The sequence below is a fragment of the Boleophthalmus pectinirostris genome, unplaced genomic scaffold, assembly GCF_026225935.1.
Source record: "Boleophthalmus pectinirostris isolate CB_2022bp ecotype Guang Dong unplaced genomic scaffold, ASM2622593v1 HiC_scaffold_23, whole genome shotgun sequence".
NCBI classification, from domain to species: domain Eukaryota; kingdom Metazoa; phylum Chordata; class Actinopteri; order Gobiiformes; family Gobiidae; genus Boleophthalmus; species Boleophthalmus pectinirostris.
Genome location: NW_026571207.1, coordinates 967,064 through 994,563, shown reverse-complemented (window position 1 = coordinate 994,563; position 27,500 = coordinate 967,064). Strand labels below are relative to the sequence as shown.

The window sequence follows — 27,500 nt, the reverse complement described above, 5'->3', positions numbered from 1 at the left end:
TCCAAAACCAAAATAAAAAAACGTGTAACGATTAGTTTTTTCAGTTTTCGATTTTGTGTTTAAATGCAGATTGGAAAAAATGGATAACGACCGTTTCCTGTTTACGTGACTTCAGTGACTACAATGCCGGACTTATTGCACCACGTACGGACTGAACCAGGACTGATCCAGGAGCAGGACCAGAGCGGGACTGAGACCGAGACAAGACCGAGTGGTTCCGACTGGACATCGTCTGTGCCCGCTGGTTCTGTGCCGGAGCTCAAAGCTGAGAATGGCTGTGGACCCCAGGTCTGGACGTGCTGCTCGGAGTCCTCCACAGCTCGGAGTCCACGACTGGTTCCGAGTCTGGTCCCGCTCTCAGTCCCGGTCTGGTCACACCAACGAAAACAAACTGGTCCCTAAGAGCTTGGATCAGTCCTGGTTCAGTCCGTACGCGGTGCAATAGTCCGGCATTGCAGTCACGGACGTCACGTAAACAGGAAACGGTCGTTATCTGTTTTTTCCATTCTTTATGCACTAATTTACATAAACTAAGTGAAGATAAAACTCCAGCTCTTGTGTCGCTGATGTGGTTCAGTTTCTGTCAGATTAAAAGACATGACTCAGGTGAATACAGGTTAGTGTGACCAGATTTGTGTTTGTCAAAACCAGGACACCGTACGGATGGAGGGAGGTGGAGACTCGTCATCCACATTGAGCGACTCTCACCTGGTAAAACTTTTTCCCACTGGACACAAAAACATATGTGCTGCTTTATACACTGTGCACATGGACTCACACTTGTCCCAACGCAACGGAAAGTGTGGAATTTCTTGTACAAATTATCGTTAAATCCACATTTGTGCTTCGGTTCGTTACAGACTGACCCACTGTTTGTGTCTCGCTCCTTCTGATGCAGAGACACATGTACACACCTGTTTGGTCACGACACACACAGCAACATACATTCGGTTTGTCGATTAAAATGAACGTAATCGAAGAAATTCTTTATGATCAATTATCGATTAATCGACTAATCATGCCCATCCCTAATCACTGCCATGATTTAGACTTTTATTTTCACTGAATCGTATTGAATGATTTGAAATGAAAAGTTTTAGAACACCCTAGTTTTTCCAGTTATTTGTTGCAGTTTAAGTCGTGCAAGTCCAGTGAAAAAAACTGAACAGACAGAGGTTTTAAAAAAAGATAAAAGAACAAAACACAAGTCCAATTTCTGCCAAAACCACCTCAGGAAAAAAGAACAAGATGGTAAAACTTGAAAATCTGGAGTGTCCAGCAGCAGCACAGTGTCCAGACTTAAACCCCGTGGAGCTGGTTTGGGATGAACTGGACTGAAGAGTGAAGCAACCGACAAGTGCCACACATTTATGGAAACTTCTGCGACAGACTTGGGAAGAACTTTCTCAACAATATTTGATTTGTGTTGTAAAAAGAACGAGCCACGAGTGTTTTCAGCTGTTCTATCTGACAAACGTCGACACACACGTCAGTCTAAAGTTTAGAATGAGTTTTGGTCAAACAGGAAAAAACTGGAAAAAATTTGGTGTTCTAAAACTCTGGATATCGTATCGAATCGAAAGCTCACTGTATCAAGACATGTATCGTATCGGCAACTTCTCAGCGATACCTGCCCTAATACTGTGGACACTTTAAAGGTTGTATAGAGGATTTTTTAAGGGAAGAGAAATACAGCGACAGTCCTTTTTTCAAATGTTGTGCATGTGTGACACCACCTTCCTCCTTCACAGCCTCAGTAGAAACATCTCCTCCCGCCTCCTGACTTTAGAAATCACGCTTGTTTACATCCAGTGCGCGTTCAGAATTACTGTTGAAGTTTCCTGTCTAGAAGTAATTTAATGACCGATGCGTCAGTTTTTAGACTCTCCGTCTGCTTCGTTCACGCAATCGCTGGAAGGAATCTCCCAGAATCACCTCAGTTTGTCTTCGCTCCTTTTCTCCTTCTCTTCTTCTTCTTTCAGCGACCTCAAAAACTGACTTTCTTTCGCGGCGAACTGGTCGTGGATTCTCGTCCGCCATCGCTGCAAACTTTGTGCGAATTGCGAGGAAGCGACAGTTTAAAAAACCCGCTAAGAACCGCCGCATAAACCACGTAATCCCAGCGCGTCGGCGAGTCAGTTACACTAGAAACGTAAGAAGTTTGATTGACAACCTAACAGCCAATAGAAAATGAGGGAGCCTCGTTTTCTATTGGCTGATGTTTATCTGGCCTCAACACGTCCACAGTTGATGGATTTTCATTCTTTTTTTTTTTTTGGTCATCATAATTACAATTCTGCTGCGTCTCTGTAATGGTGTTTTAAACTTTCACTGACAATTTGAAACAAAAAAAAAATCCTCCATACAACCTTTAAACCAGTAATGTCAAACTCAGGCGAGATCAAATCAAATCTGTTTTAGAGCTGCGCGCGGCTACAGATCGACTATAGAGACATTATTTATTTAAAATGTTATTATTTTATATTTTGCTTAAACACTGAATCTAGAACAAGCAAAACTATTATTAAACATTTATTTTAATAAGAAAAGGTTTAACGTTACATATCTCGAAAGAAGAGAAAACAAGCTGATGTTGTTGAAACGTTTCAATAAATATTCACGACTTGGTCCCAGTTTTTAATTTTGGCCTCTGTGAATTTGAGTTCGACACTCCTGCTGTAAACCAGAGCATCAACATCTCCATGGAGACAAACAGGTTGCGGACCCCCTCCAGAAAAGTTACACAGTGCACCTTTAACAACAGTTCTGAAGGGAATTATTCTGAGCTTTCGGTTGGTCAGAAATAGAAGTCATTTTGTCCATAAAATGACTTGGACAGTTATGGACGGTCCCCATATTCTCCCGTGACAATGAAAAGCAGTTTTTATGCTTTTTCTCACTGCTATTTTAAAGTTTCCTGTTATTTTCTGGTTTCATGGATCTTATTTTCCTGTTTTATCATTGTTGTTGTTCTTCTTCTTCAGGGGATGGTTCCGTTTGTGTTCGTGGGGACGAAGGAGGCCATTTCTAACGCTACGGTTCTGCTGGACTACCACCTCAACTACCTCAAGGTCTGATCTCAACCACGTTTTAACACTCTCACCGTAACATTTGTGTAATAAACAAAAGACTCCTGTTGGTTTTCAAAGGCTTTTAGTCCTTCTCAAATAGTGGTGTGACAGAGATAATGAAACAAACTACACTCTCTCCCGAAAGCGAAGACGAGTAAATATGTCGAAGTGTCCGTAGCGCTCGGCTTCACTGTGACGACGGTGGGAAACGAGGAAAGACCGCTGTGTTTACTGTGTCTAAAAGTGTGGACAGTGGACAGCATGAAGACAAATAAATTCTGGCGTCACTTTATAACATTACACCCCAATCACGCTGAGGCCCCGTTTACACGTAGCCGGGTATTTTAAAAAAAGAAATAGAATATTTCCCTCCCTCCGTTTTCCAAAAAAACATCATGCACACGGCATCGTTTTCAAAAAAGTTTCCGTTTACGCTAACCCGGATAAATACGCCTTCGAGCGCCGCCAGAACTACACCGAGCCTCTGGGAACACCTGGATTACACTCAAACCTGTAGCATTTATTTTATTACAGTTGTAAGTTTTACTCAATAATACCTTGAAAAACAACGTGCATTAGTGAGCGGCTCGCCTCTCCACAGATCTGTTAAAGAAGTGGTAAAATCACTGACCTCCGAGTCGTCGTTCATCTCTGCTCATGGATCTGATCCATCAGTGTGTGGAAATGAAACACATGAAAAGTGTTTCAGCAGAACAAACAGATGAGCTGAAGTGGGGGGTGGTTTTTAAAAATCCCCGTGTACGTGTAAACGAGGCCTGAGAGGACGCTTGAGTTTTTCAGCAAAAATGTGCCGAATATCGCCAACAATCGTCCCGCTTTGTAAATACAAACGAGAGTATTTATAGTCGTGGCGGAGAGTGGAAAGGCGCAAAATGTTTTCTTCTTCCGGGGGGGGAGGGGTAACAGAAAATAAATGAGAAGCAGAGCATAATGTTCATGATTCAATCTTAAGGAGCTCAGAGGGATGGGTTTTGGGCTCAGAGTTATGGCAAAGAAATGAGCTAAGCTAAGACACTTTTAAGTAGTGCAATTTAACACAAAAAGAGCCACATTTCCTCCTCCGTGGTCTTCTGTCTGCTCCAAATCACTTTTTTTGTTTTGTTTTTTACCCAGGATTGTCTGTGGACCTCTCGTTTAAAAACACCACAGACTGATCTCTGACCATCTGACATGTCTGAGTCTCTCTATTAAAAATTAAAAACTGTCTGGCCCCAGAATGAACATTGCATCACAAGTGGGTCCGGTCAAACAGAAGTAAACAACACGGCCAAAAATTCAAGTTAATTCATCTGATATAAAAATGTATTGAACAGATACATATGTCTCTAGTTTATTAAACTGTTGACCTTTTTTCTGGACCATTTTTGGTTCTAAAGTTCCATATGTTTTAAACAGACCATGTATGAAACATGGAACAAAAATTATTTCCCAAATTTCAAAGACCCAAAAATCATGTAAATAAACTGATGTATTTCATCATATCTTGTGTTATTCCATCTTTGAACTGTTGATGAAGGGACATGATTTAAAAAAAAAAATGTATTTAAAATGATAAAAATTTGCTTGGAAGGACTGACATATTTTATAGAAATAGTTTCTTTCATTTTGAAGTAATATTAAAGTATTTGGAAGAAAAAAGCGACAAATGATGTAAAATCCTGCACCTTCTACTTGTTTGTACAATTTTCCCTCCGTTACTTTTCCTCCGTTACCATGAACTTTCTTAATAAAAAATCTCATTAATCAAAAAGTAAGAGGTTTTTCAACCTAATCTTGTACCATATGGTAGAAAACTATATGAAGCAAATATTCAAACCAGTTTGTTAAGGATATGGAAGTGAGAACCAAGAGTTTTCACTGTTTGGATTTATTGACCAAAAAGTGCTGCATATTTCATTCCCTCCGTTACCGACATGAGTTTTTAAATTTTTTGTCAACAACTTGAAAGAATATGACAGGTTTAACTTGACCCTGTTGGAGTGTATCTCTTTCCTACATTCTGATACTTTACTTATTTCAATAGTTCCTCTAGTTTCTGAATAAGAGACATTTGAATGTCAAAAATCTGCCTGTTTCCTCCGTTAACACTTGACCAGACCCAAGTGGAATATTTTACAGAATGTTCTTTTCCAAACCTTAAACCCAAACCCCGTGTCTCGTGCAGGAGGTGGACCAGCTGAGACTGGAGCGTCTGCAGATCGACGAGCAGCTGAGGCAGATCGGAGGAGCCGGACCGGGGACCGGCCCCAGGAACGCCAAGGACAAAGTCTACGTGTTCGACAACGGCAACAACGCGGGGAGAGCGGAGAGAGGAGAGCGAGGAGAGAGGGGGGAGAGGGGGGAGAGGGGGAGGCCCTACGGAGGGAGGGGCCGAGGACGCAGAGGAGCGTTCACATCAGGTAAAGCACAACTCCACGCTCTGGTTTCATCTGGTTATTGGATATAAAATTAACAGACTTTTACTGCCACCTGTTAGAGCAGATTGGGATTTTTAAAAACCTCTAACGGTGATTTACACGAGGACTTAAGAACCGTGTCGTGTTATGCCGATTTAGCGAAGAAAATGAGTTCAGTTGCATGAAATATCTTAAATAGTGAGACAGATCTGAGTCCTGCTGCGATACACACTCCTCTGTGAGTTTATGGAGATAAAAAAGGGAGGAGGACGGGAGGAGGAGTAGGAGCGAGGACGGGAGGAGGAGGAGCGAGGACGGGAGGAGGAGGAGCGGAGGACGGGAGGAGGAGGAGCGAGGACGGGAGGAGGAGGAGGGAGGACGGGGAGGAGGAGGAGTGGAGGACGAGGAGGAGGAGGAGGAGGACGGGAGGAGGAGGAGCGAGGACGGGAGGAGGGAGGACGGGAGGAGGAGGAGGGAGGACGGGAGGAGGAGGAGGAGGACGGAGGAGGAGGAGGAGGACGAGGAGGAGGAGGAGGAGGACGGGAGGAGGAGGAAGGAGGACGGGAGGAGGAGGAGGAGGACGAGGACGGAGGAGGAGGAGGAGGAGGGAGGAGGGAGGAGGAGAGGAGGAGGAGGAGCGAGGACGAGGAGGAGGAGGAGCGAGGACGAGGAGGAGGAGGAGGGAGGGAGGACGGGAGGAGGAGGAGGAGGAGGACGAGGAGGAGGAGGAGCGAGGACGGGAGGAGGAGGAGGAGGAGGACGAGGAGGAGGAGGAGGAGGACGGGAGGAGGAGGAGGGAGGACGGGGAGGAGGAGGAGGGAGGACGGAGGAGGAGAGGAGGAGGAGAGGAGGAGGAGGAGGAGGAGGAGGAGGACGAGGACGGGGAGGAGGAGGAGGACGGAGGAGGAGGAGGAGGACGGGAGGAGGAGGAGGAGGAGGAGGAGGAGTGAGGACTGGTTTAGACCTGGTTTTAGACCTGGTTTTAGACCTGGTTTTAGACCTGGTGTAGACCTGGTTTTAGACCTGGTTTGATGTCCAGCAATGAGTGGAATTACCGAGGAAAAAAAACAAAAAACGGATTTAGCCCAAAATGTAAAAACAGTAAAATCCCTCTGTGTAATCTATTTATTTCAACAAAGTAACTGTAATCCAATTACCACTCACTGAAACAGTAACTGTAACTGAATACAGTTACTCATAATTTGTACTCTGATTACTCCGGTACATGTAATCTGTTACTCCCCAACACTGACTGTCGGTAACTCCAGTGTTCGTGTCAGCGTTTGGGAATCGAGAAAGTCACTTACACATTTAAAAACTAATTTAATACGAGTGCAGAGACTAAAAATCCAGAAGTATCAACATGTGTGTCAGAAGAAGAGCTGTATCAGTGTGTCTCATAAACTTTCCTGATGGGCTCAAACTTGTGTCGGCGAGGAGGGAGTGGAACGTGTCAGGTTCAGCGGCTTTTTCAGGATCTGGGCCGTTTGCCACGACTGCAGAGTGAAGGTGAATACGTCGACTAAAACGCCGTGTTTTGTTTCTCCAGGCACAAACTCGGAGGCGTCGAACGCGTCAGAGACGGAGTCGGACCACAGAGACGAGCTCAGCGATTGGTCGCTGGCTCCGGCCGACGAGCTGATGACAGGAGGCGGGACTTTGCCCCGGCGCAGCGGCGAGGGCAGGAGGCGGGGCAGTGGGGCGGGGCTACGAGGGAGAGGAGGGAGAGGAAGAGGAGGGTACAAAGGTGAGAGAAATGTCTATTTATTTATTATTTTACTCGACAGAAACGGTTAAAACCAAAACAAATGCCTTAAATATGACTCTAACGTGAGTTAAAGAGGGAACATTCCACATCAGAAACCTGCCTGAAGAGTTTATAGAGTCATCCAGGCATGTTTGAGTCATCTAGAGATCTCTCCTGGGCCCTATTCAAACCCTCCTTACGTTTAGCAATACAAGGATGAACATGGCTCCGCCCACAAACCCACATCACCCTTGCTCCACGTTATTTTTTGGCAAATGCAGCATTTTGAAAACAATAAAAAGGTAAAATATGTGACGTGTTTCAGTTAATTCCCCAGAGAAGTTAAATACGTCCTGTTTCTCTTCCGGTTTATTTACTGTTAACGATTCATTTCACAAACACTTGGACTCGTGTGTAACGTAAAATAAACATGTTTATAAAGTAAACTATGACAGTGCGGGGTGTCCCAAAAATTTGACGGAATTTTGGGAATTCTTCTTGAAATAACCTCTAATTTTTAGCCCCAAAAACGTCATCACCGTCTAAACGAAAGGCACGTCCCATAAAATATTTAGTCGTTTTCAGCCGCGAGTAAACAGGCCCTTATACAAGAAATGTCCTATTTTGGACCAATTTGATCCCCGCTAACAGTAAAGAGACATAAACTGCCATTTGTTTAGTTAAAATACAAAAAAATCTGCTTAAAAACGACCAAAACACAAAGAAAACATGACTGTACTGACTCAGTTTTCCTCAATTATTGCACTCGTTTCACAATTTTATTACCGTAAATTCCGAACTATAAGCCACTACTTTTTTCTCCCACTTTGAACCCTGTGGCGAATAAAACAACACGGCGAATATGTGGATGGATTCTTTGTTTGGCACATTATCCATTTGTATATACAAGTTTGGGACGTTTGATTTTTCACGCTAAGTTCAGCCCAAATACGACACATGAAATCAACACAATCTGACCCTGGATTTTATTCTTTGCTCCTAGTTCATTTCCTAATGTTTTATAGAAGTATCAGATCGGGACTCGGTATCAGCAGATACTCAAAATCAAATGACTCGGACTCAAAATGTGATCGGGACATCCCTAGAACTGACCCAACGCAAAAAGACGACAAAATCTTTCAGAGGCGATAAAAGCAAACGGACTGAACTTGTAAACGTTCTCGAAGACGTGGACACCTGCGGCTTTTATTCAGGTGCGCTCAGTAGTCCAGAAAATTCTGTAGGGTCAGTCCGTTTTCAAGGAATCTCCCCCGTGAGCCATTTCAGATTTGGCTGAAAAATTTTCTAAAAATTTCTAAAATCACCAAATGAAAGAATCTCAAATTTTAGCTCAGTCCCTTGAGTCGTTCCTGAGTTATGTCCCATTGAAATTTTGGGGCCATGTTCACTTTTTCTGAAGCCTTAATTTATAAACATGTTTGAGAGACCAGAACTTCATCAAAAATAGAGCGAGGAAGCTGAAAACGTGTATTACTGTAGATTCTTGGTCATAGATTCTGAATTTCTTGTCAAATATTGTGTATCTTTATTAAGGGGGGGCGTTGTGGGCCCCCAAAATCTCACATTTAGTTGACGCTCAATTTTTTATTTTTATTTTTGAGGTCCAAGATCTATTTACTCCAAGCAGATATTTACAAACAAACTGTTGAACCTGAATAATTGAGAGAATGACCATTTCTGACACAAATCTCACACTTTTCTGAGTTTTCATGTGGACGGTGTAGAGTCCCAAATATGGTCACAGAATAAATGTGATCTTTTTGGCCCCTACTTTGGAGCCTCGGTTCCCCATGTGGACACAGTTACAGTAGATGTTGATTAAAATTTTTTACGAGAGAAACTTTGGCATATTCAGATTAGTTTAAATCAGTGGTGCTCAATACGTCGAACTCGATCTACCAGTCGATCGCCAAGGTCGTGTGGGTAGATCGCCGTGTCTCATCTCGGTTTGGACTCGGTCTTGTCTCTCACTCGAGGTCTGACACTCAACAAGTGTGATCATATTTCATTGCGGCCGCTGCTGTTGGTAATAAACTTGTAGCGGGTGCAGGAGCGTGTGGGGCGTCTCAGTGCAGCCTGTGCGCTCATTTGAAACCCGCGGAGACTCTACGGCGCATCACAAACACACACGCTCCCTATGCACGGCTCGTCTGCGACAGCGTGTGCCCTCGTGTACCAGCGTGCATCACAGGGCAGGTTCAACTTCCTAAACATCCTACCTGTCCACCTGCCTCACGTCAGCACGCCGCCCCTCGCCTTTTCACGCTCTCGCTCCTTCCTGCGTACAGCCAACACAAGCCCCTCCCACAGTGCGGCTGATTAGAAGAGCAAGACCAAACGTGAAGCAAAAACCAGTCTAAATTTGTGTTCCAGTGTTGGCACAAAGCAGGTCTACAGCATAGAGCGGATCTACAGAACAGACCTACTGCCACATTTGGCTGAAGTTTGTCTAACAAAAGTGACAAATGCATCTGTGTTTGTCACGATGTGCGTTTGGTTTGGTAAACGTGCAGAGGCTGGTAAATATCACTGCAAAACCAGAAAAGAATGTAACTCCAGTTTGGAACTTTAAAAAACAGGTTTAAAAATCTTCCTTCACTTTTTTCACAGTTTTGTGTAAAGTGCCAGAGGAAGTTCTCTTAAAGAAGAGGTTCTCAAACTGTGGGGGAGGGTCCAAAAAAGGGGCACAGAGTGTTTCAGTGCAGTTTGTTTGGCTTTGTATTAGGTCGATCATTTTGACTTGGTCATTTTGTAAGTAGCTCGCACGATGAAAAAGTGTGAATGTAATAAAAACATCGACTATTAACTTCCTTCATTTCAAACGGAATTTTTGAAAACGAGCTCTCACGGGTCATTTTTGGTTGAGCTTATGGACTTTTTCACCTGATAGAAAGGTTCAGTTATCTTTAATAGATTTAAACACTAACATTTGAGATTCTTTCAGTCGGTGATTTTATAAATTTTCCTCGATGTCCCTGTTTTTTTTATTTTGAAATTCTGGTCACTCTAGTTTTGAGCTTTACAGATGTGGACAGACGAATAATAAAGAGTTACTCAAACAAAAAAAATGTGCGAATGAAACAAAACACAAGTCCAGGTCTGAATTAAACCTCACACGAGTCCGTTTTGAGTAACACGAGACCTTTTAAACACCGTCTATTTTTACTCCCACTGCTTTATTTCTCATTAAAAGTTACGAATTCCAAAAAAAAGAATAAAAGCGTCGTATAAAAATGTTGGTGTTGGTGAGTCAGAGGTAAAATATTTCTCGGAGCGTTTCCTCAAATCAAAAGCCCGAAATGGATCAAATAATGAGATCTGTGTGAGTCCTCGTCTTTTAAAGGTCCTCGTTAAATCTGCTCCCGAAGAAAAACCAGACCAAACACCGGAGGGAAACAAAAACAAAACAAACAAAAAACAGGACGATTCTCACAGAACGGGCTGTAATTACCGAGTCCGACCACATGAAACAGAACCCGGGACGGAGTTTAAAGCCACACTGTGGCACTTTTTCACTTTCAGCAGGTTTTACGGCTCAAAAATGCCAAGAAAAACAGACATTGTGAGTGTGAGCGGCGTCGCCTCTCCACAGATCTGACCTGGAACTTGCTCCAGTTTGGTCTCGATGAACATAGAACGGTTTAATGCCAGACTGTGGAACATTCTAGGACTAAACCAGGACTAAACCAGGTCTAATCTAAGACTAAACTAGGTCTAAACCAGGACTAAATCAGGACTGAACCAGGACTAAATTGGGTCTAAACCAGGACTAAATTGGGTCTAAACCAGGACTAAATTGGGTCTAAACCAGGACTAAATTAGGTCTAAACCAGGACTAAATTAGGTCTAAACCAGGACTAAATTGGGTCTAAACCAGGACTAAATTGGGTCTAAACCAGGACTAAATTAGGTCTAAATCAGGACTGAACAGGACTAAATCAGGACTAAACCAGGACTAAATAAGGTCTAAACCAGGACTAAATCAGGACTAAACCAGGACTAAATTAGGACTAATCTAAGACTAAACTAGGACTGAACCAGGACTAAACTGAATTTTCAGTCCCACCCGCGCCCACAGTGAACTTTCAAAATGTGTCTTGCGCCGCACTGAGAGCAGGACTCTACCCCGAGACCATGGATCAGTCCTGGTTTAGTCCTGGTTTAGTCCTGGTTCAGTCCTGGTTCAGTCCTGGTTTAGTCCTGGTTCAGTCCTGGTTTAGTCCTGGTTTAGTCCTGGTTTAGTCCTGGTTTAGTCCTGGTTTAGTCCTGGTTTAGTCCTGGTTTAGTCCTGGTTCAGTCCTGGTTCAGTCCTGGTTTTAGTCCTGGTTCAGTCCTGGTTCAGTCCTGGTTTAGTCCTGGTTTAGTCCTGGTTTAGTCCTGGTTCAGTCCTGGTTCAGTCCTGGTTTAGTCCTGGTTCAGTCCTGGTTCAGTCCTGGTTCAGTCCTGGTTTAGTCCTGGTTTAGTCCTGGTTCAGTCCTGGTTCAGTCCTGGTTTAGTCCTGGTTTAGTCCTGGTTTAGTCCTGGTCTTGTCTTTAGCTCCTCTAAGGCGAGACTCACGTTCAGCCCGTTTGAAATCCCCTGATCTAAAGACGTTCAATTATAAGATTCAACATTTGTGTTTTAATAATAATAATAATAATACTCCTGATGTAGGAACACACTCCGGGGCTTTTCCACGGCCTTTGATCATTTATATTTTCTATTTTTGGATATGGATTTTTCTGTAGAACTGAATAACATGTGTGTTTGTGTTTGTGTTTGTGTTTCAGGAGAGGAGCTGCCGTGGGGAGAGTCCAGACCTCGTCACATCAGAGACACAAAGTCCAGAGGTCCAGAGGACTCTTTACAGGTGACCCACGACACTCACCTTCATTTGTTTTTCAATATAAAACTTAAAAAAAAGGAAATGAATAAACAACTATTTTCTTCTCCGAAACCAAAATGAAAAAAAAAAGAAAAAAAAAACTGATAATGATGAGGTTTTTTTCAGTTTTTGATTTTGTGTTTAAATGAGAAATGGAAAAAAAATAAACTGATAACGACCGTTTCCCGTTTACGTGACGGTGATCCAGGACTGGGACCAGACCAGAACTGAGACCAGGGCTGAGACCGTGAACGGGACCAGAACTGAGATCAGAACTGAGATCAGGACTGAGGCCGGGACTGAGATGAGGACAGAGATGAGGACAGAGATGAGGACACAGGCCGAGACTGAGACCAGAACTGAGATGAGGACAGAGACAGAGACAGAGATCGGGACAGAGACAGAGGCCGGGACAGAGACAGAGGCCGGGACCGAGGCCGGGACCGAGGCCGGGACAGAGACAGAGGCCGGGACAGAGATCGAGACCGAGGCCGGGACAGAGACCGAGGCCGGGACAGAGACCGAGGCCGGGACAGAGAGACCGAGGGACAGAGATCGAGACAGAGGCCGGGACAGAGGCCGGGACAGAGACAGAGGCCGGGAGAGGACGAGGACAGAGGCCGGGACAGAGATCGGGACAGAGACAGAGGCCGGGACAGAGGCCGGGACAGAGGCCGGGACAGAGGACAGAGGGGACAGAGACAGAGGCCGGGACAGAGACAGAGGCCGGGACAGAGGACAGAGGCCGGGACAGAGACAGAGGCCGGGACAGAGACAGAGGCCGGGACAGAGGCCGGGGCCGGGACAGAGACAGAGGCCGGGACAGAGACAGAGGCCGGGACAGAGGCCGGGACAGAGGCCGGGACAGAGACAGAGATCGGGACAGAGACAGAGATCGGGACAGAGACAGAGGCCGGGACAGAGACAGAGGCCGGGACAGAGACAGAGGACAGAGACAGAGACAGAGGCCGGGACAGAGACAGAGGCCGGGACAGAGACAGAGGCCGGGACAGAGGCCGGGACAGAGGCCGGGACAGAGGCCGGGACAGAGGCCGGGACAGAGACAGAGACAGAGATCGGGACAGAGGCCGAGACAGAGACCGGGACAGAGATCGGGACAGGGACTGAGGCCGGGACTGAGGCCGGGACTGAGGCCGGGACTGAGGCCGGGACTGAGGCCGGGACTGAGACTGGGACCAGACCAGAACTGAAACCGGGAACAGGACCAGGGCTGAGACGGGGACTGAAAACTGTTTAGTCCTGGTTTAGTCCTGGTTTAGTCCTGGTTTAGTCCTGGTTTAGTCCTGGTTTAGTCCTGGTTTAGTCCTGGTTTAGACCTGGTTTAGTCCTGGTTTAGACCTGGTTTAGTCCTGGTTTAGTCCTGGTTTAGACTTGGTTTAGACCTGGTTTAGACCTGGTTTAGACCTGGTTTAGTCCTGGTTTAGTTCTGGTTTAGTCCTGGTTTAGTCCTGGTTTAGTCCGTTGTCCGTTTTTTTCCATTTTTCAACACAAAATTGAAAAACTGAAAAAACAAATCTTTATCTGTTTTTTTAATTTAGGTTTTGGAGACAAATAGTGAAGAAAATCGTAGTTTTTTTTTCATTTTCTTATTTTTTGTTTTATTTTGAAAAGCAAATGAACAAATGACACACGGATTGTGGTGAAAATAATATTAGTTTAATTTGATTTCGGTTTGTGTTTTGTATTTGTTGTGGTGCTGCTTTATGTTTTTGTGTTTTGTTTGGTTTTTTGTCAAACTTTATTTTCTGTTTTCTTTAATAAATAAAATAAAAAAATGCAGACAGAGACTGAGACCGAGACCAGACCAGAACTGAAACCGGGAACAGGACCAGGGCTGAGACGGGGACTGAAAACTGTTTAGTCCTGGTTTAGTCCTTGGTTTAGTTTACCTGGTTTAGTGGTTTAGTCCTGGTTTAGTCCTGGTTTACTGGTTTCTGGTTTAGTCCTGGTTTAGACCTGGTTTAGTCCTGGTTTAGTCCTGGTTTAGACTTGGTTTAGTCCTGGTTTAGACCTGGTTTAGACCTGGTTTAGTCCTGGTTTAGTCCTGGTTTAGTCCTGGTTTAGACCTGGTTTAGTCCTGGTTTAGTCCTGGTTTAGACTTGGTTTAGTCCTGGTTTAGACCTGGTTTAGTCCTGGTTTAACTTGGTTTAGTCCTGGTTTAGTCCTGGTTTAGACCTTGGTTTAGTCCTGGTTTAGTCCTGGTTTAGTCCTGGTTTAGACCTGGTTTAGTCCTGGTTTAGTCCTGGTTTAGACCTGGTTTAGTCCTGGTTTACCTGGTTTAGACCTGGTTTAGTCCTGGTCCTGGTTTAGTCCTGGTTGGTTTAGTCCTGGTTTAGTCCTGGTCCTGGTTTAGTCCTGGTTTAGACTTGGTTTAGTCCTGGTTTAGTCCTTAGTTTTTCATTTTCTTATTTTTTGTTTTATTTTGAAAAGCAAATGAACAAATGACACACGGATTGTAGTGAAAATAATAATAGTTTAATTTGATTTCGGTTTGTGTTTTGTATTTGTTGTGGTGCTGCTTTATGTTTTTGTGTTTTGTTTGGTTTTTTGTCAAACTTTATTTTCTGTTTTCTTTAATAAATAAAATAAAAAACTCACTTCTCTGTTTCCCCCGTCAGATCCGCGTGGACGGAAACGAGCGCAGCGTCCAGCACTCGTCCAGAGGCGGCGGCGGCGGAGGCGGCGCTCCGTCCCACCACCGTCCAATCAGAGGGCTGAAGAAGGACAAGCCGGACGCCCCGCCGCCGCCGCTCGTCAACGGGGTGTCGTAGGCGCCCCCTTCAGGACACTCACGGCACTGACAAAAAAAAAAAAAAAAACAGAAACACACCCACAACAACAACGACAACGACGACAACAACAACAACTCCGGCTTCTCTCGGTCCACTTTTACCGCCCTGGATCTGCGCACCGCCGTTTTCAAATTTCCAAATGACTCTTTTGTTTTGTTTTTTTGTTTGTTTTGGGGCCGAAAGACTCTCACGCCCGGCACTTCCACACGAAATGCAACTTAAATTTACCAGAGTTCTGTTTCGTTGTTGTTTTTTTTCCTCGCATTTATTTCAAACGGAACTGTCGACGCCAGAACGGTTTAGAAATTGTCGGGGGAAAAAAAAAGAAAAAAAAAAAGTGATTTCTTTGTTGTAAAAAATCGCTCTTGTACATGAGGTCTGTAGTGTTGCCTTTTTGAACCGAGGGCGCGTGGAATAGCGGTTCTCGGGAAAATAGTCCAGGTTTTAGTCCAGGGATAGACCGAGAATAGTCCAGGTTTAGTCCAGGTTTAGTCCAGGGTCTGTACTTTAAACTTTAAACGTCTCTTACGCGGCTGTGAATTCTTAGCAGTTTTAACGTGTTATTACTGAGAAACTGATTTTTACACGGAGTCCAAACCGAGTCGAGATGTTGGATGCAAAAAAAAAAAAAAAAAAAAATAAAAAAAAAAAAAGCGAAAAAGCCTTAAAATCCGAACGGGGAGGAGCAGCAGCCGAGCGGGACGACGGGGCCGCGCTCACACTGGGCTTCAAACTAACAAAGCAAAAACAAACAAATAAACGGGGAAAAATACTGTATTTTTTAATTTAATCAAACTCCATTTATGAACTTATCGAAACGTTGTGTAAAAAGAAAAACGAAAAGTCACTAAGGCAACTTCTGTGTTCACAATAAAAATGCTTTATAGACTCCTTAACTTTTATTTTATTTATGTTTGTGAACGACGTCGAGCTTCGAAGATCAGACCAGACGGACGTGTTTAATCCCTGCGTCGTTCGTTTGTTTTTCAAAATAAAAACAAAAATAAGAAAAAGAAAAAAAAAACTATTTTCTTCATTGTTTAAAAAAGCAGGTAATGATTTGTTTTTTCAGTTTTTGATTTTGTGTTTAAATGAAAAATGGAAAAACCGGAGAACGGACTGAACCAGAACTAAACCGGTTGCAATCCTGGTCTCAGTCTTGGTCCGGTCTCGGCCTCAGTCCTGGTCTCAGTCCTGATCCTGGTCCTGGTCTGGTCCTGGTCTCGGTCCTGGTCTGAGTCCTAAACCAGGACTGAATCAGGACTAAATCAGGACTAAACCGGTTGCAATCCTGGTCTGAGTCCCAGTCTGGTCCATGTCTCAGTCCTGGTCTGGTCCTGGTACCAGTCTCAGTCCTAAACCAGGTCTAAACCAGGTGCAGTCATGGTCTCAGTCCTGGTCTGGTCCCAACCTCGGTCCTGGTCCTGGTCCTGGTCCCGGTCTCAGTCCTGGTCTGGACTAAACCGGAGACTAAACCGGAGACTAAACCGGGACTAAACCGGGACTAAACCGGAGACTAAACCGGGACTAAACCGGGTCTAAACCGGGACTAAACCGGGACTAAACCGGGACTAAACCGGGTCTAAACCTGAGACTAAACCTGAGACTAAACCGGGACTAAACCGGGACTAAACCTGAGACTAAACCGGGACTAAACCTGAGACTAAACCTGAGACTAAACCGGGACTAAACTGGGTCTAAACCTGAGACTAAACCTGAGACTAAACCTGAGACTAAACCTGAGACTAAACCTGAGAAACTGAGACTAAACCGGGTCTAAACCAGTTGCAGTCCTGGTCTGGTCCCACTCTCAGTCCTGGTCCTGGTTCTGGTCTGGTCACGATCTTAGTCCTAAACCAGGACTGAACCAGGCCTGTTTAAATTATTAAACACAAAATCAAAAACTGAAAAAACGAATCATCATCTGTTTTTTCATTTTGGTTTCAGAGACAAATAATGAAGAAATAGTTGTTGTTTTTTTTTCTCTGTTTTCTTATTTTCGGTTTTATTTTGAAAAACAAATGAACGAACAACACAGGGACTGCTTTACTTTTGAGTATTTTTGTGCCAGTCACACACAGATCAGAAATAAACGGCATTATTACATTTTCACTGGGTGCATTTTTAATTAGAAACTTAGAATAATTTTAATTTCGGTTTAGTTTTCAGTCTGAACGGTCAGGTCACATTCATCCCACCTGCACCTCACAAATGTTCTTCTCTTCGTCTCTTGTTTCTTCTTTCCAGAGACTCCTTGGTTTTTGACATCGGGAAAAAAAAAAAAAAAAAAAACGGCGAAAAAATGAAATCGCAACTTCTCGAAAACTAAAATTTGAGGTTGTGTCTTTCTCGGCTCTGACTTTCCCACGCGCCAATTTTCTTTTGCAACCGGACGACGTGAAGGTTCAAATTACGGTTTTATCGGGTGAATTAAGGTCAGTGTTGGGAAGTTTACTTTTAAAACATAACAGATTACAGATTACACACACCAAAATGTAGTTTGTAACGTAATCCATTAACATTACTTAAAGTGAGTAATGTAATCTGATTACTTTGGATTACTTGATTTGCTGTAGAGAAACAAAGACGAGGAAATCTTCACATAAGAAGTTTTATCTACTAAAAGAAAATAAAAAGTCCAGACTTTTACTTAAACTTATTAAAAATATTATTGATAGAAGAAGAGACACGTCCACACAGCAGGATTTAGACCTGTTCAATCTTGTGTTAGTCCAGGGGTTTAGTCCTGGTTTAGATCTGGTTTAGATCTGGTTTTAGACCTGGTTTTAGACCTGGATTTAGACCTGGTTTAGACCTGGTTTAGTCCTGGTTTAGACCTGGTTTTAGACCTGGTTTTAGTCCTGGTTTAGTCCTGGGTTAGATCTGGTTTAGTCCTGGTTTAGTCCTGGTTTAGACCTGGATTTAGACCTGGTTTAGTTCTGGTTTAGACCTGGTTTAGTCCTGGTTTAGACCTAGTTTAGATCTGGTTTTAGACCTGGTTTTAGACCTGGATTTAGACCTGGTTTAGACCTGGTTTAGTCCTGGTTTAGCCCTGGTTTAGCCCTGGTTTAGACCTGGTTTAGACCTGGTTTAGACCTGGTTTTAGACCTGGTTTAGTCTTGGTTTAGACCTAGTTTAGATCTGGTTTTAGACCTGGATTTAGACCTGGATTTAGCCCTGGTTTAGACCTGGTTTAGTTTCTGGCAATGAGTGGAATTACCTGAAAAAAAAAGGGGAGGATTTAGCCCAAAACACGAAAAAAGGAAAACAGTAAAATCCCTCTGTTTAATCCATTTATTTCAACAAAGTAACTGTAATCCAATTCCCACTCACTGAAACAGTAACTGTAACTGAATACAGTTACTCATCATTTGTACTCTGATTACTCCGGTACATGTAATCTGTTACTCCCCGACACTGATTAAGGTGGAGAGAACGTGGATCCTGAAACCCATGGAAGATCATTTGTTCCATCAGATTTTGAATTTTAAATACCACCGAATTTCTCACTTTTAATAATTTTTATTCTGAATTTTAGTGGCTGAAATTTGAAGTTTACTTGCGTGTACTATGTTTTAAAATCAAAATAAAATAAAAAATTCACCACGGATATTTTCAAGCCCTGGAAATTCAGAACGTCAAATTCGCAGTGAAGAAATTTCACGGCAAAAATCCAAGATGCCAAGGCAGAAGCAATCGATCACGTGAGCGAGGAGGACGGAGGCTGTTTCCTATTGGCTGTTCTCATCTGTGGGCGGGGCTTACACTTAACCAATCAAAGAGATGAGGTTTCGATGAGGCGAATTTTGACCAATCAGATCGCGTCGCTGCAACATTTCCTGTTTGTTACTAAGTTTGGATCGATTGCTTCTGCCTCGGCATCTCGGATCTTTACTGTGAATTTTCTTCTTTCTACTTTGAATTTTGACCGTTGAATTTGAGGATTTGAAAATATTTGTGCTGAATATTTAAAAGGTTATTTTTATTTTTAAATTTTTTATATATATATATTGAATTTTATACACTGAAAACGTACACTTAAAATTTCAGCAAGCAAAAATTCATAATAAAAATAATTCAAACGTGTTTTTTGTTTTTTTTTCAGAATTTAAAAATTTCAAAGTGAGAAATTCAACAGCGTTTAAAATTCAAAATCCGGCGAAACAAATGATCTTCCATAGAAACCCGCCAGTTGTTACTACAGTGTTCACACAGAGTTCCCACGCTCATGGAAACTGAAAATGTCATTTTTCAGGCCTGGAAAAGTCATGGAATTTGAGTCTGTTCTGATTATTTCTGAACGTCTGCGACTTTTTGTTTTTTTAAAAGAGACGACAATAAATGCAGTGACAGGATTTTGAACGTTAAAAAACTATAATCCCAAACCTTAAGGTGAGTGGAAAGATTTAAACATTTTATATTTAACTCTAAAAGTAAAAGTCGGATCAGTTCTGCACATGTTGGGGCCGTAAAGCAGAAGCGGGGACTTGGACTCGAGTCAGACTTGAGACTCGATCAAACGGACTAAGACTTGGGACTCGACTCGGACTTGAGGCGTGTGACTTGAGAAGACTCGAAGTTTCTCCTAAAAAGAAAAAAACGTGTTTTTATAAAATACTTTTCTCTCTACAGTTAATAAAAGCGGTGATTAAATTTACAGGAACGAACTGGAACATGTCGCTCCCACTTCTGTTTGTTACTACGGCAACAGAAACTGAAGTACTGTGACGTAGTATTCTCAAAAGTACTACAGTAATACACAGTACAACGCAGTAAAGCAGAGAGAACTACACTGAACATGATCCTTCCTTTTCAGCACAAAATAACTATTATCACTTTTAAATCAGATTTTTTCAGTTTTGACCGTCATGATTCACACTAAAATATTGACAAAATATTTTAAAAGAAAAAAATGTACATTTCTACAACTGTATAAATACTCATATATAAATATACCGTGACTTTTAAATACAGTTTAGTTTAAAATTCGTATAAATTGCAAAAATCTAAGTTCTATTTGGTGCTTCAATTTAAAGACTTGAATTGACTTGAAGTTCAAAGCGGGACTTGGACTCGACTTGGACTCGACTTGGACTCATGGGTCAGCGACTCGAGACTCGACTTGGACTCGACTCAACTCGAGACTCGACTTGGACTTGACTTGGACTCATGGGTCAGTGACTCGAGACTTGACTTGGACTTGACTCGAGACTCGACTTGGACTTGACTCGAGACTCGACTTGGACTTGACTTGGACTCATGGGCCAGCGACTCGAGACTCAACTTGGACTTGACTTGGACTCATGGGTCAGTGACTCGAGACTTGACTTGGACTTGACTCAAAGCTCGACTTGCACTTGACTCAAGACTCGACTTGGACTTGACTCGAAACTCGACTTGGACTTGACTTGGACTCATGGGCCAGTGACTTGAGACTCGACTTGGACTTGACTCGGACTCATGGGCCAGTGACTCGAGACTCGACTTGGACTTGACTCGAGACTTGACCTGGACTTGAGACTCGGACTCATGGGCCAGTGACTCGAGACTCGACTTGGACTGGACTTGACTTGGACTCTTGGACCCGGGACTCGACTTGGACTTGACTCGAGACTCGACTTGGACTTGACTTGGACTCATGGGCCAGTGACTCGAGACTCGACTTAGACTCGCACGTGTTTGGACTTGAGACTTGACTTGGACTTGAGACTCGCCAAAACAAAGACTCGGTCCCAGTTCTGCCGTAAAGTCCTGGAAATTTCACTTTAGGTCGTGAAAAAGTCCTGGAAAAGTTTTGAAATTTTATCATCCGTGAAAAAGTGTGAACCTGTAAACGTGAACAACGACGGTTTCTGCCTCTTTTTACTGTTGTCGGGGAAAATTGGAGAAAAATAGGAAAAAAAATTTTTTGTATAAAACTGGGACAAATCGATGGTTTTGTATAAATCTGCTGGGCTCAAAACTGGGACTTTCCTGAAATATTTTTTAAAAACTTATTCACAAATCTTTACGTAAACCCATAAACTCGCCGTATTACAACAAAAAACATTTTACGTTTTAACTTTATTTATTTTACCTGCGCCCCGTCTGTAAAAAATATTATTATCCTACAGAATGTGATTGAAATAAAAATGAAAAAAAAAAAAAAAAAAACACATCTCACACTCAGACGGCCGATGTACAAAAGCTCTTTTTTATTTTTAAATAATATTTCGGCAAAAAAAAAAAAAAAAAGCCACCAGACTTTTTTTTTTTTTGCTTTGGACCACAGTATAAAGCAAAATGTTATTTAAAATTAAATAAATAAATAAATAAAACCCTTTCGACATCGGCCGTCGATCCGTGTATCATTCGTTTTTCAAAATAAAACCAAAAATAAGAAAAAATAAAATAAAATTCATTATTTGTCTCCAAAACCAAAATGAAAAAACAGATAATGATTTGTTTTTTTCAGTTTATGTGACTTAAACTCTGAACCAGGACTAAAACAGGACTAAACCAGGACTAAAACAGGACTAAACCAGGTCAGGACTGAACCAGGACTAAATCAGGTCTAAAACGGGACTGAACCAGAACTGAACCAGGACTGAGTGTCTGGGCGGGGCGTAGACTGTCGGGTGACCTGGACTGAGACCGGGACTGAGACCAAGACTGAGACCAGACTGAGACCAAGACTGAGACGGACTGACAACGGGACAAGACTGAGACTGGGCCAAAAACCGGGACCAGACCAGGACTGAAATCAAGACTGAGACCGGGACCAGACCAGGACTCTGACCAGAACTGAGACGGGGACCAGACCAGGATTGAGACTGGTTTAGTACTAATTTAGTCTTGGTTCAGTCCGTTATAGTTTTTTTTGTTTTTTTTTCCATTTTTCATTTAAACACAAAATCGAAAACTGAAAAAATAAAAACAGAATCATTATCTGTTTTTTTTGTTGTTGTTTTTTTTTTTTTTTTTTTTTTTTTCATTTTCTTATTTTTAGTTTTATTTTATTTTTCACTTTTACTTTGCCGTTCTTTGCATTTGCACCTTCACAAGAACTTTGACGAGTGTTTTCCCGTTTCGTTTTATAAAATAGAACACGACGTCATCACAAACCCACGAACTTTTACGAAATTATTCACGTTTTATCTTTTGAACGGAAACTAAAATCTGTCGTTTGACGAATAAGGAACAAAAAAACAAAGTCGGAAATCGGTTTCTGGTTGAACCCGGAGGTGTGACCCACAGCCCCGGAGCTTTTCCCCGTAATTTCCCGTTCGTTATCGCTTTTAAATTCCAAGTTTGTCCAGCAACGAAAAGAAAGAAGCAGCGATTATATATATTTATATTTTTAACAATATTTCTTCGGAAAAAAAAACACTAAAAACTCTTCTGAACATTGAGACGAAAACGGTTTTTGTCACTTTCGCTCCTCGAATCCGTTATTCGATCAGAAGTCGCCGGTTTACTCTAAAATAATTATAATTTAAAGAGGCAAAACTTTATAGAAACTTTATAAACTGGGTTAAAGTGTTTTTAATTTCAGTGTTTTTTGTTTTATTTTGATTAAATTTTTGCATTTTCAGTGTTAAAGTTTGATTAAATCCAGTGTGAACGCAGCTTTTACTCTGATTTTAAAGGGAAACGTCAATTTTTTTTTTTGATTCAGACGAATAAATAAATGATTAAATATCACCTGTCCCCGCCCACTTCACCTGTCTCCTCCCCCTTTTACCTGTCCCCGCCCCTTTTACCAGTTTTTTCTTTTTTTACCTGTCCACTCTTTCTTTTACCTGTCTCCGCCCCTTTTACCTGTCCACTTTTCTTTTTCACCTGTCCCCTCCTCTTTCACCTGTCTACTTCAGTTTCACCTGTCCCCTCCTCTTTTTATTTGCCCCTTTTTTTTTTACCTGTCTTTCTTTTACTGTCAGCCCCTTTTACCTGTCTCTTTCTTTTTCACCTGTTCCTTCTTTTATTTTCCCTCTTTTTTTTTTACCTGTCCTCTTTCTTTTATCTGTCCCCGCCCCTTTTACCTGTCCACTTCTTTCTTTTTCACCTGTTCCCTCCTCTTTTTTTCACCTGTCCGCTCCCCTTTCTTTTACCTGTCCTCTCCTCTTTCACCTGTCCCTTCTTCTTTTATCTGTCCTTTTTCTTTTACCTTCTCCTTCTTTTTTTACCTTTCCGCACCCCTTTTTGTCTCCTACTTTTTCTTTTACCTGTCTTGTCTTTGTTTTACCCGTCCCCGCCTCTTTCACCTGTCTACTTCTCTTTTTCACCTGTCCCCTGCTCGTTCACCTGTTCGTTTTCCTTTTACCTGTCCTCTCTTTCTTTTATCTACCCTCTCTTTTTTTTACCTGTCCTTTCTTTTTACCTGTCCCCTCCTCTTTCTTTACCTGTCCTCTCCTCTTTCACCTGTCCCCTCCTCCTTTACCTGTTCACTTTATTTTTACCTGTCCTCTTTCTTTTACCTGTCCTTTTTTTTTTTTTTACCTGTCTCCACCCCTTTTACCTGTCCACTTTTCTTTTTCACCTGTCCTCTTTCACTTATCTGTCCTCTTTTTCTTTCACCTGTCCCCTCCCCTACTTTTTTACCTGTCCTCTTTCTTTTACCTGTCCTCTTTTCTTTTACTGTCCCCGCCCCTTTTACCTGTCCTCTTTCTTTCCTCTCTTCTTTTTTCTTTTACCTGTCCACTCTTTCTTTTACCTGTCTCCGCCCCTTTTACCTGTCCACTACTTTCTTCTTCACCTGTCACCTCCTTTTTTTTATACCTGTCCTCTTTTTCACCTGTCCCCTCCTCCTTTTACCTGTCCTCTCTTTCTTTTACCTGTCCTCTCTTTCTTTTACCTGTTTGTTTTTCTTTTACCTGTACCTTTCTTTACCTGTCCTCTCTTTCTTTTACCTGTCTCCGCCCCTTTTACCTGTCCTCTTTTTCACCTGTCCCCTCCTCTTTCAACTGTCCCTCCCATTTTACCTGTCCTCTTTTTTTTTTTTTTTTTTTTTTTTTTTTTTAACCTGTCTTCTCTTCTTTCACCTGTCCCTCACCTGTCAGGAGGAGCAGGTTTTGGGACTAAAATCGTGAGACTGTATAAATGTCTCTCTCTCTCTCTCTCTCTCTCTCTCTCTCTCTCTCTCTCTCTCTCTCTCTCTTTCTCTCTCTCTCCGTTTTCAGACCAGGGGAAAAATTCCAGAATGTTTCTTTAATTTATGGAGACTTTGTACCTTCTTCTTCTTCTTCTCTGTTTGTTTGGGAAATAATCGTTCTTATTTGGTTCAAGTGTTTCTGTAGAAGAACATATCAGCGATTTAAACCTGGAAACCTTAAAATAAAAAAGGCTCGTGTACAGACAGACCACTTTACTTTTACTTTTACTTTTACTCTTTTACTTTTACTCTGTCATCGTCATCACTCTCCACAGTCGCACGAGGACTACAGTTTTTCCTGCACCGGCGCCCCCCTGCGGACCCCGGTGTTACTACAGGTCATCCAGGTCCGGACCGGACTCGGACCGGACTCGGACCAGACTCGGACCACTCGGACCAGACTCGGACCAGACTCGGACCAGACTCGGACCAGACTCGGACCAGACCTGCTGAGATCAAAGGTCTGACCATAAAGCGTCATGAAAAACACTTGTGTCTGTGTGTTTCTGACCCAAAACCCGGTCCTGACCCGGTCTTGGTCCTGACCTGGTCTTAGTCCTGACCTGGTCTTAGTCCCGACCTGGTCTTAGTCCCGACCTGTTCTTAGTCCCGACCTGGTCTTAGTCCCGACCTGGTCTTGGTCCTGAACTGGTCTTGTCCGTCCCTGGTCTCAATCCTGACCCGGTCTTGGTCCTGACTCAGTCTTGGTCTTGACTCTGACTTGGTCCTAACCTGGTCTTGGTCCTGCCCCAGTCTTGGGCCTAACTCGGGTCTTGGTCCTGACCCGGTCTTGGCTGTGACAGAGTCTGGTTGTGACTCGGTCTTGGTCTTGATCCAAACCCTGTCCTGACCTGGTCTTAGTCCTGACCTGGTCTTGGTCGTGACCCGGTCTTGGTCCTGCCTCTGTCTTGGTCCTGAACTGGTCTTGTCCAGCCCTGGACTCAATCTTGACACGGTCTTGGTGATGACACGGTCTTGGTCCTGACCCCGGTCTTGGTCCTGACCTGGACTTGGTCCTGACCCGGTCTTGGTCCTTCCCCGGTCTTGGTCCTGTCCTGGTCTTGGTCCTGAACTGGTCTGGTCCTGACCCGGTCTTGGTCTTAACCTGATCTCGGTCCTGCTCCCGGTCTCGGTCCTGCTCCCGGTCTCGGTCCTGATCCCGGTCTCGGTCCTGCTCCCGGTCTCGGTCCTGCTCCCGGTCTCGGTCCTGCTCTGGACCTGGACGTCTGGTGGCTCTGCTCCAAACGCTCTGTTCCACCTTGTGACGTCATGATGAAAATAAATTTACAGAAGTTTTTGTTTTTGTTTTAAATTTAAATCAGTTTTTAGTTTTGAGTTGAAGGTTTGTGTGCAGAACCTCACATGACCACAGGGGGGAGCTGCCACACCACAAACCACAAACTCTCCAACAACAAGAAGAAGAACGAGAGACAAACACTCATCTTTTATTTTATTTAAATTCACAACACACTCCTCTATCCCTCTTTCCTACACTCCTCTATCTCTCTTTCCTACACTCCTCTATCCCTCTCTCTTTCTCTCCTTTCTTCTTCCCTCATCCCCCTTTCTCCCTCTCTTCTCTTCTCCCTCGCTCCCTCTTTTCTTGTCGTTGGATAATGAGCCCTCTACACCTCTCTCTCTCTCTCTCTCTCTCTCTCTTCTGTCCATCTCCTCCCCCTCTCTCTCCTGCCTCTTCCCTTCTCTCCTCTCTTTCTCTTCCCTTTTTCTTTCTCTTTCCTCTCTCCTCTTTCCTCCTCTCCTTGTCGTTCGATAATGAGCCCTCTCCTCCTCTCTCCCTCCACTCCTCTCTCTCTTTCTCTTCTCCTCTCTTCTCCCCTCTCTCTCCTCCCTCTGTCCTCCCTCTCTCCTCTCTCTCCTCCCTCTCTCTCCTCCCTCTCTCTCTCTCTCCTCTCTCTCCTCCCTCTCTCCTCTCCCTCTCTCTCCTCCTCTCTCCTCTCCTCCCTCTCTCTCCTCCTCTCTCCCTCTCTCTCTCTCCTCTCTCCTCTCCTCCCTCTCTCCCTCTCTTCTTTTCTCTCCTCTCCTCCTCTCTCTCTCTCTCTCCTCCCTCTCTCTCCTCCTTTCTCCTCTCCTCTCCCCCCTCTCTCTCCTCCCTCTCTCTCCTCCCTCTCTCCTCCCTCTCTCCTCTCCTCTCCTCTCTCCTCCTCTTTCCTCTCCCTCTTTCTCATTTTCTCTCCTCTTCCTCTTCCCTCATCCCCCTTTCTCCGCTCTCTCCCCTCTCCCTCCCACTTTTCCCTCTCTCCCTCGTCTCTCCTCTTTGCTCTTCTCTTTTCCTCCCTCTCTTTTTGCAGTTGGATAATAAGCCCTCCCTCCTCCCTCTCTCTCTCTTCTCCTCCCTCTCTCTCCTCCTCCCTCTCTCCTCTCCTCCCTCTCTCTCCTCCCTCTCTCCTCCCTCTTCTCTACGAGTGTGGTCAACTCTTCTCTCTTCTTCTCATCCCTCTCTTTCTCTCTCTTTTTTCTTTCTCTTCTGGAGGTGATTTGTCTGAGAGGAAAGAGCAAAAGTTTGAGTCGTCACGGAAACAAGAAAACGATAAAACATTCAGAAAGTCTGAGAGAAAGAGAGAGAGAGAAGAAAAAAGAAGAAGAAGAGGAGGGCTCATTATCCAACGACAAGAAGAGAGGGAGAGAAAGGAGGGGAAAGAGGGAGAGAGGAAAGAGAGAACTGCGGAGAGAAGGAGAGAAGGGGGGAGGAGGAGAGAAGAGAGGAAAGGAAAGAAGAGGAAAGGAGAGGAGGAGAGAGAGGAGAGAGAAGAGAGAGGAAAAGAGGAGAAAAGGAGAGAAGAGAGGAGAGAAGGGAGAGGAAAAGAGAGGAGAGGAGAGAAGGAGAGAGGAAAGGAAAGAAGAGAGGAAAAGAGGAGAAAAGGAGAGAGGAAAAGAGAGGAGAGAAGAAAGGAAAGAAGAGAGGAGGAGAGGAGAAAAGAAAAGCAGATTTCTCTCCACACACACAAACCAGAGGCAGATATTTTCCCGCAGTTGGGCTTTAAACTCATGCGTCGCTACGGAAACCAGCAGGCGACGCATCAGTCCAAGTTCCGGGTCAGATCTGCGGAGAGGCGACGCCCCGCGCGGGTCTGTCCGGGGGAAAACCTCCTGAGTAAACGGTCGCCGCGGAGACGAGCGGCGGAGGCGGAGTCCGGGCCTCCGGAAAGTTCCAGAGTGCAGCTTTACGGGGTTTGTACGTCTGCTCCGTTTGTTTCACAGGTTTTTGGAGAAGATAAAGAGAGAACGACACCAAAGAACGAGAGAACACGACGGAAGAGGGGGAAAGAGAGAGAAGGGAGAGAGAGTGGAGGAGTCTGCGGCAGGTGCAGGAGTCTGGGGCAGGTGCAGGAGTCTGGGGCAGGTGTTGCACCTGTCAGGGGGAGACACTGTGGTGGTTTTGTCGTCTTTGGTTGTTTTTCCAAGGAAAAAGTGACGTA

At 43.7% G+C, this 27,500-nt stretch overlaps 1 protein-coding gene across 2 annotated transcripts in view; it reads left to right on the top strand.

Annotated features, from left to right (window-relative positions):
• The window catches only part of fmr1 (fragile X messenger ribonucleoprotein 1), a 35,978-nt gene extending 20,154 nt beyond the window's left edge, over positions 1-15,824 (top strand). Inside the window, exons 11-16 of one of the 2 annotated variants that reach the window (XM_055159562.1) lie at positions 652-711; positions 2,985-3,071; positions 5,257-5,491; positions 7,038-7,235; positions 12,026-12,105; positions 14,760-15,824. In XM_055159562.1, coding sequence (XP_055015537.1) covers positions 652-711; positions 2,985-3,071; positions 5,257-5,491; positions 7,038-7,235; positions 12,026-12,105; positions 14,760-14,912 — 813 coding nt within the window. In that variant the 3' untranslated portion in view covers positions 14,913-15,824. The remainder of the gene's footprint in view (positions 1-651; positions 712-2,984; positions 3,072-5,256; positions 5,492-7,037; positions 7,236-12,025; positions 12,106-14,759) is intronic. The other variant, XM_055159563.1, reaches the window with a different exon arrangement.
• Positions 15,825-27,500: the final 11,676 nt, after the last annotated feature.